The sequence below is a fragment of the Diorhabda sublineata genome, chromosome 8, assembly GCF_026230105.1.
Source record: "Diorhabda sublineata isolate icDioSubl1.1 chromosome 8, icDioSubl1.1, whole genome shotgun sequence".
Classification (NCBI taxonomy): domain Eukaryota; kingdom Metazoa; phylum Arthropoda; class Insecta; order Coleoptera; family Chrysomelidae; genus Diorhabda; species Diorhabda sublineata.
The window spans coordinates 31,966,209-31,981,332 of record NC_079481.1 but is presented as its reverse complement, the minus strand read 5'-3'; the positions used below and the strand labels follow the sequence as shown (position 1 = coordinate 31,981,332).

The window sequence follows — 15,124 nt, the reverse complement described above, 5'->3', positions numbered from 1 at the left end:
GCGCAATCATAAACATAAAACCACAACCCCAGCTCTGCAGAGGAGGAGCTCCTATATTAGGGCCACTTTCACGGAAACTGTTCCGCAACAACTCCAAGTCGTTCTAGATGGTTAAAACGTTGTCCAAGTCCTTCAAAAGTTGCTGTGTCAGCAACCTTTTGCGCACAGGGAACAAAACTGGATGAAGGAAAGGATAAAAGTCAATTGGTGTGTGATGCTGATTTCGAGATACGATCAATCCCAAAGACAACCGTCGAGGAAGGTCTCCACGAGAAGCACAACAACGATCTCGGCTGTAATGATGTCTAACGTCGTTGTTTTAGCGCTTCGTACGGTAGACGTCGAAATTACCAGCCAGCTCGTTGCCCGGACTTGAATCCTGTTGATGGCATGACTACTCTACGGCAACGCACCGTCAAGTATGTGAAATTAATAATAAATTATTTATTAGTGTTATGTTCAATGAAACGTATCTAAGTCAAGTTGTATTATTGTTAAAAAATCCCAACTTCGGCATTGCTTGACTTCCCACAGTATAATTCAAACCGTATCTCAATCGATTCATAAATTTCAATGTCGAAAGTCACAAGATCGTTGTGGAACGTGTATCGACGTTAAATGTAATAAAACGCGGTTTTTCTCGCAGCAATCGTCGAGGTCGTTCGGTAGTTTTATACGGGGGGCACGCCAAATATTGAAAAATTCATTCGTGTTATTTTTTCGGACAACGATTCGAACGTCGGGATGAAATCATTGAATATCATAGTCGATATTACTTGAAAATATATAAATTTCATTACAATCAGGTTTGAGCCACGTCCTAGCAACCAAAATTGCTTCAAACAATCGAAAATTATGATCAATCTTCAGTTTAAATTGAAAACTAAACTTTGTTCTAATATATTTCACCTGATTTTTTCCTTAAACGTCGACAGTTTATATTTTACGGTTGTGGGTATCATAAAAAACATTCAGGGTACAAATAGTCTATGTTTAGACTGCCTATTCAAACGAAGATCTGTACGATAATGCTGCGGGATGTACAGATCCGTCTACGCAATATCCATCCTCGAATCCTATACGAATCGGTCTAACAAATCTTTCTCAAAACTGTTACACCAAGACCTATTGACATAGACGATGGATCGACATTGACAAATGTCAAACGTCAAATATTATGGTTGGTTATTCGTTCCTTATTTGTTGATTGTTATTTTTTTTGGTCTAAACATTAACTAATAAATGTCTACGCGCCTTTTTGAGGTTACAATGTATACATTTGAAACGTCAATGACAAAACACAGCACGGTTGCCAACCCTGTGGCCCCTGTGTCCCCTCGGGACACGGTTTTGGGAGTTAAACAGTAAAAATGTAACAGAAGAATTGATGCTTTGGTACTAAATCGAAATGGCCTTCTTCTTAGTAGACGGTTTATTACGAAGTTTAACTATGACAGTTCAAATTTTCCCTCGTGATTAGTTGGCAACCCTGAACCATAGAGTCAAACTTTAGCTACGTCTTAATACACTTTCAAGTTTAACATCGTGGATTCCAATGAAAATGTTTAGGTTAGGTTAGGTTCGTTGAGGTTTTTGTATGATTATTTAATATAAAACATCCGTTTCATCAAATTTATTATCCACGGTGGTATTTCCATCGATAGAATATCCGATTTCAAATAAACTTACAAATTGAGGCTGTCCCATTGTAATTGTCGAGGTTTTCGACAACCATCGTACTTCGGTATGCAACAGCAATCATTGGAAATCATTCTCATGATAAAATTGTGGAAATAAACGCGTATAAACTGCATTAATCACGAATTGAAGCGATTGGTCTAATTAATGACTCAAAATCAAGTCAAAATTGTGGTTCGAAACCAAATAAATGTTCGTGGACGTCTGGTTACGATTGTGGACCCCCAATTATTTGTCACGCCCAATAAATACCCCCTTGGAGTCCACCTGCGCCACTTGGGAGAATCGCGGTCGTTTTTTTTTTATTTTACGATCGCCCCTCGTACGATATACCAACAAGTGTTGTTTCGTATGGTGTAGTCGACGATTTCCTTAATCTCGTTTGAAATTTTTACCTGAAGAGAGGAAGTTTCTGCTTTACGATCTCTCGAGAACGATTCAGGGGTCTGACCAGTTTAGTGGTTTCGGTAACTAAACGATGCTTAATATGATGCAGTTCGTTTTAAAACGTGATATATATTAGTGTTCATTAGTGCGTGGATATTTTTTTTTTTAGGTAAGTCTGTCATTTCGACGTTTTTACGAATGTTTTCAACGATAAGTTTGAACGGAAGTCGCTACGGCAAAGTACATATTTAGTTTAGTTTTATTTTGACTCGCAAATTGCACGATACGATTAATCTGTCGTTAATTATTAAACCTCGAGATATTCTAGTACATTCTAAATGTTATACAGTGTGAGTCTTTAGTGGGTAGAGGGAAAATATTTCACAATTCGATTTGAACAAGTTTAATTCACAAAAATGAGAAATGCTTGTGAATACGACGTGAATTTTCGATAAATTATCATGTTTCATTGACACAAATAAACTTTATGTCATCGAGAACGAGTTCAGACTACCAGGAAAGTTGATACGATGTGTTTATGATTGTAGTTTAGTCCCGGTTAACCCTGTATGAAACAACAACGTGCCTTTGGGACTAACACATCTTTTTGTGTTGAGTTTGTAATGAATTGTTTGAATTTTTCGCGAATTCAGACGTATTTAATTTGACTCCAGACCAAAAGCTCTTGCGCCGAAGGGTCTGATCAAATTTCCTTGAAAGGTTTGACGAAAATCTGCTTAAAAAAGGACCCGATTTGAGTAAACCTTGAAGCCTTCGCCGAAAAAGACTTCCAGCACTGTTTGAGTAACATAGAGATCAGAAAATGAATCGACCAGTCAAATAGATACTTTTGGAAGGTAAATATTAAAGAAACCCCCAATAAAACGCACCCCGAACCGTGAAATTTCAAGTAAACTTCTTAAAGTCCAAATAGATTACAATTAAATTAATCCTCGTTAATATACCTGACTTAGGGAAAAACCTTCTACCTACTCTTTGTTACAAATTACTTGGAAGACTGTGGATCTGGATTTCCATAGAAAAAAGATGAAGATTTTGGATCGGGAGAATTGTTTAAGAAAAAAAAACTGATAACACATCTGATATTGTTATTTGTCTTTTTTCTAACCCAATTGTGAGAACTAATTTGTTTTCCCACCTGTTTGGTTTCAGTAATTAGACTGATACGTTCAATAACCTGTTTATGCGTAAATTTATTAGTACTAATCAAAAATAATTGATATTTAATTACTAATATTCGTTGTTGGATAAGCAGAGGCGTAGATTAGAGGTGGGCGACTTATTAAAATAAATGAAATAGAATTTGTACTATATATCGTACTAGGAGTACTATCGTACTAAATCCTATTATTTATTTTTCAAATATATTCGAAATTCGACTAGACTAAACAAAAATTGTGATTAGAAAGTTTGAATAAGCGAAAATATACGAAAATGGAATCGATCTAGTCTGATAGTGATTACCTCGTCGTCTTATCACTTTTATTCGTAATGAATGATTGTGAGGAAATGAAAAAAACAAATTATAACCTAAAAAAAATGTCTTAAATAACTTTTCGTTACCATCTACGCTTTGTATTCAAAATTAGATTATGATTACTTAATAAATAGAAAACCGCAATTAACGCAATTCAAAAAATAGATCAAATAGTCCAATAAACAAACAATATAGAGCTACAAATAATCTTCGTAGATTTTAAAAGCGCCTTAAAAGAAAAAACATGAATTCTAAATAAAATAATTAGAAACGTGAATACTAGATGGCGTTGTTTCGTCTATGTCAGACATTGTGATTTTTCTCGATAAATTTTAATGGAAACATACATTTTTAAGAATATATGTCAATAGTAGACTAAATTAACATTGAAATAACGAAAACCGCATGTCGATAACTTTTTTCTGTCCCGAGATATTTCAAAAAACGTGTAAACGACGAAAATTTGTTTTTTCGAAATGTTTCTACTCATTTTTGTTTATTTCTAAAATAAATATTTTAATTATTTGCGAGTGAACACAAAGTTCATTTCGCTTTTATTTATTTTCTTTTTCTTTTTGTAGCTATATTTACCCAAAAGTGGGGGAGAGTGGGAACCTCATTATAAAAAATGCCTCTAAGTCCGGTTCTGTTTAGCCGATTTTTATAAACTTGATATTTTTCGAAAGAGATTTTACCAAATAATAAAAAAAACATGAATTCTAAATAAAATAATTAGAAACGTGAATACTAGAGGGCGTTGTTTCGTCTATGTCAGACATTATGATTTTATGATTAACCGACGAAAAATTGTTTTTTCGAAATGTTTCCACTGATTTTTTTTTATTTCTAAAACAAATATTTTCATTATTTACGAATGAACACAAAGTTCATTTCGCTTTTATTCATTTTCTTTTTCTTTTTGTAGCTATATTTACCCAAAAGTGGGGGAGAGTGGGAACCTTATTTTAAAAAAATGCCTCTAAGTCCGGTTCTGTTTAGCCGATTTTTATAAACTTGATATTTTTCGAAAGAGATTTTACCAAATAATAAAAAAAACATGAATTCTAAATAAAATAATTAGAAACGTGAATACTAGAGGGCGTTGTTTCGTCTATGTCAGACATTGTGATTTTTCTCGATAAATTTTAATGGAAACATACATTTTTAAGAATATATGTCAATAGTAGACTAAATTAACATTGAAATAACGAAAACCGCATGTCGATAACTTTTTTCTGTCCCGAGATATTTCAAAAAACGTGTAAACGACGAAAATTTGTTTTTTCGAAATGTTTCTACTCATTTTTGTTTATTTCTAAAATAAATATTTTAATTATTTGCGAGTGAACACAAAGTTCATTTCGCTTTTATTTATTTTCTTTTTCTTTTTGTAGCTATATTTACCCAAAAGTGGGGGAGAGTGGGAACCTCATTATAAAAAATGCCTCTAAGTCCGGTTCTGTTTAGCCGATTTTTATAAACTTGATATTTTTCGAAAGAGATTTTACCAAATAATAAAAAAAACATGAATTCTAAATAAAATAATTAGAAACGTGAATACTAGAGGGCGTTGTTTCGTCTATGTCAGACATTATGATTTTATGATTAACCGACGAAAAATTGTTTTTTCGAAATGTTTCCACTGATTTTTTTTTATTTCTAAAACAAATATTTTCATTATTTACGAATGAACACAAAGTTCATTTCGCTTTTATTCATTTTCTTTTTCTTTTTGTAGCTATATTTACCCAAAAGTGGGGGAGAGTGGGAACCTTATTTTAAAAAAATGCCTCTAAGTCCGGTTCTGTTTAGCCGATTTTTATAAACTTGATATTTTTCGAAAGAGATTTTACCAAATAATAAAAAAAACATGAATTCTAAATAAAATAATTAGAAACGTGAATACTAGAGGGCGTTGTTTCGTCTATGTCAGACATTATGATTTTTCTTCACAAATTTTAATGGAAACTTACATTTTTAACCATATATATCAATAGTAAACTGAATTATCATTAAAATAATGAAAACCGCATGCCGATATCTTTTTTCTGTCCCGAGGTATATTTAAAAACATGTAACCGACGAAAATTGTTTTTTCGAAATGTTTCCACTGATTTTTTTTTATTTCTAAAACAAATATTTTCATTATTTACGAATGAACACAAAGTTCATTTCGCTTTTATTCATTTTCTTTTTCTTTTTGTAGCTATATTTACCCAAAAGTGGGGGAGAGTGGGAACCTTATTTTAAAAAAATGCCTCTAAGTCCGGTTCTGTTCAGCCGATTTTTATAAACTTGATATTTTTTGAAAGAGCTTTTACCAAATAATAAAGAAACCATGAATTTTAAATAAAATAATTAGAAACGTGAATACTAGAGGGCGTTGTTTCGTCTATGTCAGACATTGTGATTTTTCTTCACAAATTTTAATGGAAACTTACATGTTTAAGAATATATGTCAATAGTAAACTGAATTATCATTAAAATAACGAAAACCGCATGTGGATATCTTTTTTCTGTACCGAGATATATAAAAAAACGTGTAAACGACAAGAATTGTTTTTCGAAATGTTTCCACTGATTTTTTTTTATTTCTAAAACAAATATTTTCATTATTTACGAATGAACACAAAGTTCATTTCGCTTTTATTCATTTTCTTTTTCTTTTTGTAGCTATATTTACCCAAAAGTGGGGGAGAGTGGGAACCTCATTATAAAAAATGCCTCTAAGTCCGGTTCTGTTCAGCCGATTTTTATAAACTTGATATTTTTCGAAAGAGATTTTACTAAATAATAAAAAAAACATGAATTCTAAATAAAATAATTAGAAACGTGAATACTAGAGGGCGTTGTTTCATCTATGTCAGACATTGTGATTTTTCTTCACAAATTTTAATGGAAACTTACATTTTTAACCATATATATCAATAGTAAACAAAATTAACATTAAAATAACGAAAACCGCATGCCGATATCTTTTTTCTATCCCTAGATATATTTAAAAACGTGTAAACGACGAAAATTGTTCTCCGAAATGTTTCTACTCATTATTTGCGAGTGAACAGCAAGTTCAATCCGCTTTTATTTACTTTCCTCTTCTTTTTGCAGCTATATTTACCCAACGAGGCGACTCTACGACACCAATTTGAGAATGCAGAAGGTAATGATTTGAATGCGTTACAAATTCGGCAAAGAAAACTAATAAATCGTAATATTAGAAGATATAATAAGTGCTACGTACACCAGAAACAAATAATTTTAGTAATTATATCTCGATTATATCTTGATTTATCAAAATCGACATGTGACTAGCCTTATCTGTGTAACAGTAGAACTGTGTGGTTTAGTTTGTGAAGAAAATAGATGCCGAAGGTGTACTTGCGCGTACAGGATATGTGCAAATGTATACAGAGGTGAGTTACCCTTTCTTTTTAATAAAAAAAAACTCGATTAAACAATGTCACATTCAAATAATATCGAATGCTCGTAGATCATAGTGATATACATTTAAAAATCACAATGTAAACAATTTTTTTTGGCGATGATATAAAGAAAAACAATACATTTCAATTGTTAACAAGATATTTTCTTAAAACAAGACTATTAATATTTTCTTTCCATTTATTTTTATATTATCCTGTAGAATTAATTAAATACCACCCTGTACACTCTAACAACACTCGATCTCTCCTTGGCGGTTACCATGGAAATAAGAAACCTTTTTTATTTCAATGGCGGTTATACACATAAATATTTTTAGGTTATTTTCAATGATCATACTTCCCGCCGACGCGATGTTAAATAATGATATTAGTTTCGAATGGAAAATATTGAGTCTGTTTTTATTGTTACTCAGCAGTTTTTTTGTATAAACTCTTTATTTCTTAGTATTATGAATTTTATCTTAACTCTTTTCGAACAAGCTCCATTTTCAATTTGACAGACTTGCAGTAAATGATATTTATTAGACGTTTATTTCGTCAAAACTCATAAACATGGACTAATTTTATCTTATTAGATTTATGATATTTCATAAATTATATTTCTTCATAATAATACCATAGTAAATTTTATGATGATATATAACCACACAAAAATATAATTTTATAAATTGTTTTTTACACTTACCTTTGTCTAATTATCTATTAAAAGTTTAAAAACAAGTAAATATGTCTCAAAATGAAATATTCTAGGAAATAGAGTCGTCGTACGTAAGTTATCAAAACTTATTTCTATATCTATATAGAAGCAACAAAATTTCCACTATAATTATTTCTACAATAATTACAATTGATGTTTAAACTTAATTTTTATTAAACAGGAAAGAAGCATTTATGTTTACGCTATTATACCTAATTATGAAAATATTTTATATACGTAATTGATCTAAACTTATTTCTGTACCAAAAAGCTAAAATATATTAATGTTTCCACGTCTATTACATTAAAATTAATCGATGTTTTGGAAAGTTTCAATAAAATAATGGTCTTTTGAGTAAAGTTCTGAATTATGATTATAGCCAAACACAACATTTTTATATACTTAAAATGTATATCAAACGATCTCCCATTTATCTGGGAAAATTAAATTTCAAACGTTGGCAACACTACAGCAACAGTATTAGTTTTATTATCAAAATCAGGTAGATAAGTGTGTTATAAATTCTTTAATTGGTGTTTTTTGTATTTTATTAGTAATTAATTATAGTATTTTTTTCATTTTCTAATTGAATATGAATCAAACAGGCCTTAAGTAAAAAATTTACGTTTCAACTGTTTCCTACTAACCCTTTTAAAAACGTACGTATTCGATTTGTACAAGTTCAGTGTAGAAACAGACTTGGAAGGCGTCTATACGAATTCAATTATAGTACAGTAAAATTGTGTTTTATTTTTTATTTAGTTCAATTATTTTTTTTTATTAGAGATTTTTCCAAATTATAAGTGGCGTTGTTATTTACAATACATAGAATACATGGAACGTAGTAAAGTCGGTTATATTTCCACAACTATAATTTTATTTGAACTGTTCGTCAAAATAAAACATAATTTTGATTAACTAGATAAAACAAAAAAGATAACTAAATTTTCAAATTAGTTTCTTTTTTTCAATAAAAGTTTTTTGCAAAAATTAAAAATTATAGCAGAAATATGGAAGTGTACACCCAAATTTTCCATAATTTGTCTTTTTTGAATACTTTTATAACTTAAGAACAAAACAAAGTACTAAAATACAATGTTTTTAATAATTTATAGCTGATTAAGTGAGAGTAAATAACATCTGAAATAGACTACGACAAATTAAATACCACTTTCTCTTATATTTATAATTTATTTGTCTCATTCACTTATTAAAAATATAAAAATTTATTTAATAATATTTTGTCTAAAACTAATCATAACCAAAATGTTATTCGACTTTGACTGAACTATTGCAGTACCTCGATCTAGTTGACCTAATGTTTTTAGCTCTCACATTAACAGCCTAGTAACAATTGCAGCCACTAGAGAAAATCTGAATATGCCAAATATATATGAAATCATTTATCAGATGAAATTAAATTTTAAACATTGGCAACCGTGTGGAATTTGTCTTCGGTGTTGTAGGATTTATTATTTTGATATCTATTTGATAGGGATACAATCCACTGCGTTAAAATTGACGCTTTAAACTAATATATTACATTGAAAGTCTCAACATCTACGCTATTATTTTCTATTAGTTAAATGGAATAACTTGGATAAATCATTTTATGCCTTTAACTGAAAAATAATTATAACGTGGCAACAATGTAAAATATCTTTCATATTATAAAACTTACCTTAATTTGTCATATCAGGGCTGTCGTTATAATTTTAAGAAGGTAAATTGCGAAATTATTCACTAAATTTCGATAGTAGAATTTGTATTTTTAGCTGTTTGGAATCATGTTATTGGCATCTAATAGAAGAACGTTTTTGCTTCGACGAGAGCATAGCCACGTATCAAGAGTCAATCACAAAAGAAGAAAAAAACAATAATTTTTGCGATAATATGGCGTTCTATGACAGTGTATCTGTGATAGCAGGAAGAGCGATTGTCACTATTGATCCTCTTCCGGTAAAAAAGTGAGTAAAATTTACTTTTCTCTTAGTGGAAATACTTCTTCTTTTTCTAATTATTATTGGTTGATGACATAAGCGACTCCACAACAAATATTTATACATAATTTTTTTATGAGTAGTTAAAGAAAAAAGAAAATGTTAATTAACTATACTATTTAATTAATTTAATTTTTACCCAAGCTGCTAATTCTACATTTAAAATAAATATCTAAAAATATAAATGTTTGTATGTTATCGTATTTCTAGGTTATGTACTGCATATCCTAACATTTTGTTCTTTTAAGAAGTTTTGGTTAGACAAATGATAAAAAAAGGTTTAAAATTTGTTTTTTTTTAATAACTGTCTATATAAATAGAAAAAAAAACAGTAACAAGTTCCAGGAAAATTACGAAAATGAAAAATAACTATACAGGGCTGTCAAAAACTGAATACGAAATATTTTTACACATTTTTTGATTCTCTGAAAAGTCGTAGACTAGCACAAAGAAAAAATTTTTTATATAGTTTTCTTCAAGTATATAGTGGTCATACAATTTTTCGATTATCTTTAGTTTCAAAGTAGCCTTCAGTTTCGGCCATTACCTCTTCATCGGCGTTTAAATACTGTTCAGCGAGCATCCTCTTGAGGTTTGAAAACGGGAAAAAAGTCAATGGAGTCAGATCTGAAGAATACAGTGGATACGGAAGCAATTCAAAGCCCAATCAATGAATTTTTGTTAATGTATTTATTGATTTGTGACATGACGCATTGTCTTGATGAACTTTTAAGTTTTTCCACAGTTTGGATTTAAATTGAACAGCTTCAAACACTAGATTATGATATTCACTTCAAATAGAGCTTCCGCATATCTAAATATTCATTCATGATATGTCCAAATGTTTCTTCGAACTCTTTAGGGTGACAGCTATCTCAATCAGTTTCACTATACAGTTATCCGGAATTATTTTATGCACTTTTCTGATGTTTTCATTAATGACAGCTTCTTTAGGACGTCTACTGCATGCATCGGTTTCGGTGCAAAGTCCGGATAATGTTTATCAAGCTGAAGCATGGCTTCAATAATGATTTTTAGACAAAAACTAAGGATACGACGAGTCTTAACAGAAGGCTTATGTGATTAACAACCCTTGGCCGCCCACAACTATGAACTGTGCCAAAAAGCAAAATTTTATAAATACACGAAGTGCCTCTTTATCCATTTAGACAAACTAACAAAAGTTGCCTAACTTAACTTAATGCTATAATTTAAAAATTAATAGTTGAACAACAGTCAAATTTATACACCTATCTTTTGAAGGTTAGGGTTAAGTGAAAATCATACGGATTTAATACTAGTAGCTCCATCTGTGTATTAGATTTTTGGTGTTTTTCCAGGGAAAAGTCTCCAATCATATCGCAACCGAGAAAAAGAAACTTTATGATAAAAAGTAAAAGCCAATCTTCGATGCAACGCGTTACTCCAGTTATTTTAGAAACAAATTATGATCTTGAAGAGAAAGATTGCAATTCTTTAGCAAATGACTCTAAATATTTAGAAAAAAACGATGAGGTGAGCAATTTCAACAAAATATCTTCTAAACAGTATAATATTCTCTAAATTTCTTCAAATATGTGTGAATTATAATAAAAAACATCTGTTAACCCCATTCCCTTTTATAAAACGGTGATTTTCTTGCTAAGTTTTCTTGATTTTAGGTTTTTCTGATTGAAAATCAGTGACTGTTGAAAAATTGACGTTTCGACCTATTTCGGTCTTTATCAAATTGTCTAAAAACTAATTTTCAATCAGAAAAGACATAGAGTCAAGAAAATTTAGTAACAAAATGTATAAAAGGATTTAAAAATTAGAAAATTAACAAAATTAGATTTTTATGACAAATATTCTTATAGTTTCATCAAACAAAATTAAAACAATCTATTTCGATCACTGTGTATCAGTAATATGAACAAATTTCAAAGCAAATAGTTAAAAAACAACCGAAACGATTCAACAACCTATTTAATCCCAAATGAACCACCTATCAAGAAGTGTTACTCCATTTTTTTATTCCTGTAATCGTCTGTTAATTTACCCAAGATGCTGTTATTCTTACAGGAAGATTCCTGTACAAATATTGTAAAAAAAACTGTGAGTTTTGAAGATATATCTGATAGAACGTTTGAAAATTCAGTAGCTGACACTCCTGCTATTTCGGAAAATACATTCCTATCTCCGCCTCCTACCGTAGAAACTCGTAAGAAATCTCTTATGGAAAGAAGACAATCAAGAAGTTTGCATTTGAATATCGACGGCTCCAAAGAAGTAAGTAGATTAATTAGAAATATAACCTCACTTTTATATGTTTTATGCTTAACAATGTTAAATTTATAAACAAAAGTTAACTGAAACTGTTTCTTAGGTTATCTTTAATATTTTTTTTTATTTATTCATTTTATACATACCAATTTTACTCAATAATGCCTTATTTGTTTTCCGTTTGTTTATAGTAAAAATTTTGTCAATATAACAATATGTGACTCTTAAAAAATGATTTTTCCACAATGAAATATAACAAAATTGAAAAATCCAGTAACTAGACGAGAACAAATAGATCAAATATATTTTTGTAAAGTTCAATTTTTTCTTCGGTAGTCAACTAAAAAATTATTTTTGACTTAAAAACGTTATTGACATTGACAGTAATGACATATGAAACTAATATTTTGGCCACTGATCTCATATTCAAACCATAAATATAACGACTTTTTGGAAACTATGATCGATTTAAACCGAACATGATATGATTGTCCGAAAACTAACCCGGATCACGTTTATTGTTCGGAATCTGATTGAGTTAATCGGGGCGTAGTCATATATGATTATTTCTACACTGAAAGATGGTAAATGCGATCAGCTGATGAGTTGTTTAATTTGTGTATGATTTTTCGAACTTTATTAATTATGCATTCCCTTTAAATCGGTGTGACGTTAGGTTAGGTGGATAACTGATTTTCAATAATTATTAAACATATGAAATCTGGTATACAAATAAATAAATGTCATACATTAACATAAAAAAGCAAGAAAAATTAAAAGTTCTTGTATATCAAGGAAACTTTCGGAAGCTGTAATCTATATCTCGTTCTGGATTACGATAGGTGATCTACCTGATCTCGGATTCTTAGTTTCGGAACAGTCTTAATATTATATCTATGATCCAAACCATAGACATCTAAATATTGAAATGAATAAACGACGTTTTATGATAAGTTTGCGAACATGACAGATGTTATACATCGTTGCCGCGTTTTCAATTTTTTCCCTATTGTTGATATAAAATTGAATTGTTTATGATTAAGTTCAATTTAATTAGAAGTAAATACAAATAATAATATTCAATAATATACGATACTTATTGATTACTTTTAATAGAATATTAATTGATTCCTTACGAAATCTATTACATTTGTCTAATTTTTAAAACAATAACAGCGTTCTGATAACATTTATTTATTTATTTACATTTACACGAGTGATGATTTCAGTTACACTGATATTTATATTTTGTTCAATAGTGTCAAAATTGCAAATTTAACATAAAGACTTTTTAATTATTATATTGATATTATTTTTACTACTTATACTTCAATTTCCTATCGCTATTCTATTTAAAAGCTTCTTTTATTATCTTAAACGTTATTGTTATTAACTTGACGTCAACACTGAACAGCAATGACATATGACACTTGGCCATTGATCTAATAGTTATAAAAAGTATGCAAACGTGGCAGATACAGCGTTGCCGCGTTGTCATTTTTTCCTGTTATTGACATAAAATTATATATATGATTCCGATCAATTTAACTAAAAGGAAACACGAGTATTATTTATAGATAAAATACAATACTAATTAATTAATTTATATAGAATGATAATTTAATCCTTAGGAAAAGAAAAACGAAGAAAAAACTAACAAAATCTACTATATTTGTCTGATTTCAAAAACTATAAATCTGACAACGCCGAATACCGTTAGGGCATGTCTGGTAACATTTAGAATTCAATTTCCACTGATTCATAGTTATAATTTGATATTTATATTGTGATCAGTGGCATTAAGTGTCAAAATTGCGAAGTTAACGTAAAAACTGATCATATAGTCTTAGTATTTTAGCTGTAAAATTCAAAATAATTTACAATTGCGTACCCGTACCTGAGAAATGATTATATTTTGTAGGTACCTATCATCAGACAGAGTTCTGTTCCTAAATTCTTTTTAGAAACTCCAGACACAAATCAATATGATTCGATTTTAGTTAAATCGCCATTAACTGCTCTGCAAAGTCCTATTATTTGCAAAGACGGTTTTTGTTACGATTTGAAATCCGTTGTACAAATTGAAAGTGAAAAAATTAACGTCGGTGAACAAGATAAGAAGCATATACCGTTGGTTCATAGAGAATCGACATCGCGATTATTGCAAATTAAAGACAAAATTAAGTTAAAGAAGAGTAAAAGCACTGTTAGTACTAGTAATATACCACATACTAATTATATTTAGTTCTATGAGATTAATGTGAGTTAATATTTAAAAAAAAAAAACAGTTTACGGAATGGTACTACTTGAATGTATTTTAAAATTTTTTATGCTCAATAAAATTTTTAAACGCAAACGTTATATTGTGTTTTTATTTTTTAACCCCCTGTATAACCAAACAAAAAAAAGTAACAATTGGTTTTTTACGAAATATTCAAATATACAACAAACTTGCTCAAATTTTGAATTTTCGTAAAAAATATTGAAAAAACCAATTTGATATTACTATCTTTTCAACTTGTCTATATAATGGCGGCACTATTAAGCCTTGTTGGGAACGCCATTTTGAAAATAATTGAAATCAATGTAATGAAAATTTGAGCTACAATTTATACCAAAAAAATATAAATTTCAATTTATGAAAACAACAATTCGTATCATTAATATCTATTTTAAAGAAAAAACAATATTTACAATACGTATTTTGTGTTTGAAAATAACAATTTAGATATCCCTGAATAGTGTCATGGCGTCTTGAATGACGTTGATAAACACTTGCTAGTAGGAGTGACACTCATTATATATCAATGACAACATATAGAAGAATGTATCTTTGTGAAGACCATTTGTAATGTAAATATAAATTTATAATTAAAAACTATTTAGTGGACATGAGCCTATTCTTGCTAGTAAAATATTGCGTTGGATTGATACGTCATTTCGGCTTGTCAAGTACTGATTATGGAGGGTAGAACAATCCATATTAAATGAAAAGTTTCTCTTGACGGAAATATAAGTTTTTAAATAGTTTCCAATAGAAAATATGAACAATCGGGCTTAATACGTTCCTTTTTTTATTTTAATATAAATTTAAATTGTAAATAAATATGATAACAATTAATTTTCAACTACTACAA

General features: G+C 29.6%; 1 protein-coding gene across 2 annotated transcripts; it reads left to right on the top strand.

The window, feature by feature from the left end:
* The first annotated feature begins 179 nt into the window (after positions 1 to 179).
* Positions 180 to 14,516, top strand: LOC130448191 (uncharacterized). 2 transcript variants are annotated; one of them, XM_056785445.1, is made up of 6 exons: positions 180 to 419; positions 6,692 to 6,996; positions 9,500 to 9,691; positions 11,065 to 11,239; positions 11,786 to 11,992; positions 13,908 to 14,516. In XM_056785445.1, the coding sequence occupies exons 2-6, from the start codon at positions 6,947 to 6,949 to the stop codon at positions 14,229 to 14,231; spliced, it is 948 nt and encodes a 315-aa protein (XP_056641423.1). In that variant the 5' UTR covers positions 180 to 419; positions 6,692 to 6,946; the 3' UTR covers positions 14,232 to 14,516. The 2 variants fall into 2 exon arrangements, with proteins under 2 accessions (XP_056641423.1, XP_056641422.1); XM_056785444.1 differs by lacking the exon at positions 180 to 419 and adding an exon at positions 2,073 to 2,254.
* Positions 14,517 to 15,124: the final 608 nt, after the last annotated feature.

What these genes read in the sequence shown, in the direction of transcription:
- LOC130448191 (XM_056785445.1), top strand. Translation starts at nt 6,947, where the DNA reads ATGCCGAAGGTGTACTTGCGCGTACAGGATATGTGCAAATGTATACAG. An exon ending in GATCCTCTTCCGGTAAAAAA is followed by an intron (nt 9,692 to 11,064) that starts GTGAGTAAAATT and finishes GTGTTTTTCCAG; the next exon opens with GGAAAAGTCTCCAATCATAT. An exon ending in ATTTAGAAAAAAACGATGAG is followed by an intron (nt 11,240 to 11,785) that starts GTGAGCAATTTC and finishes TTATTCTTACAG; the next exon opens with GAAGATTCCTGTACAAATAT.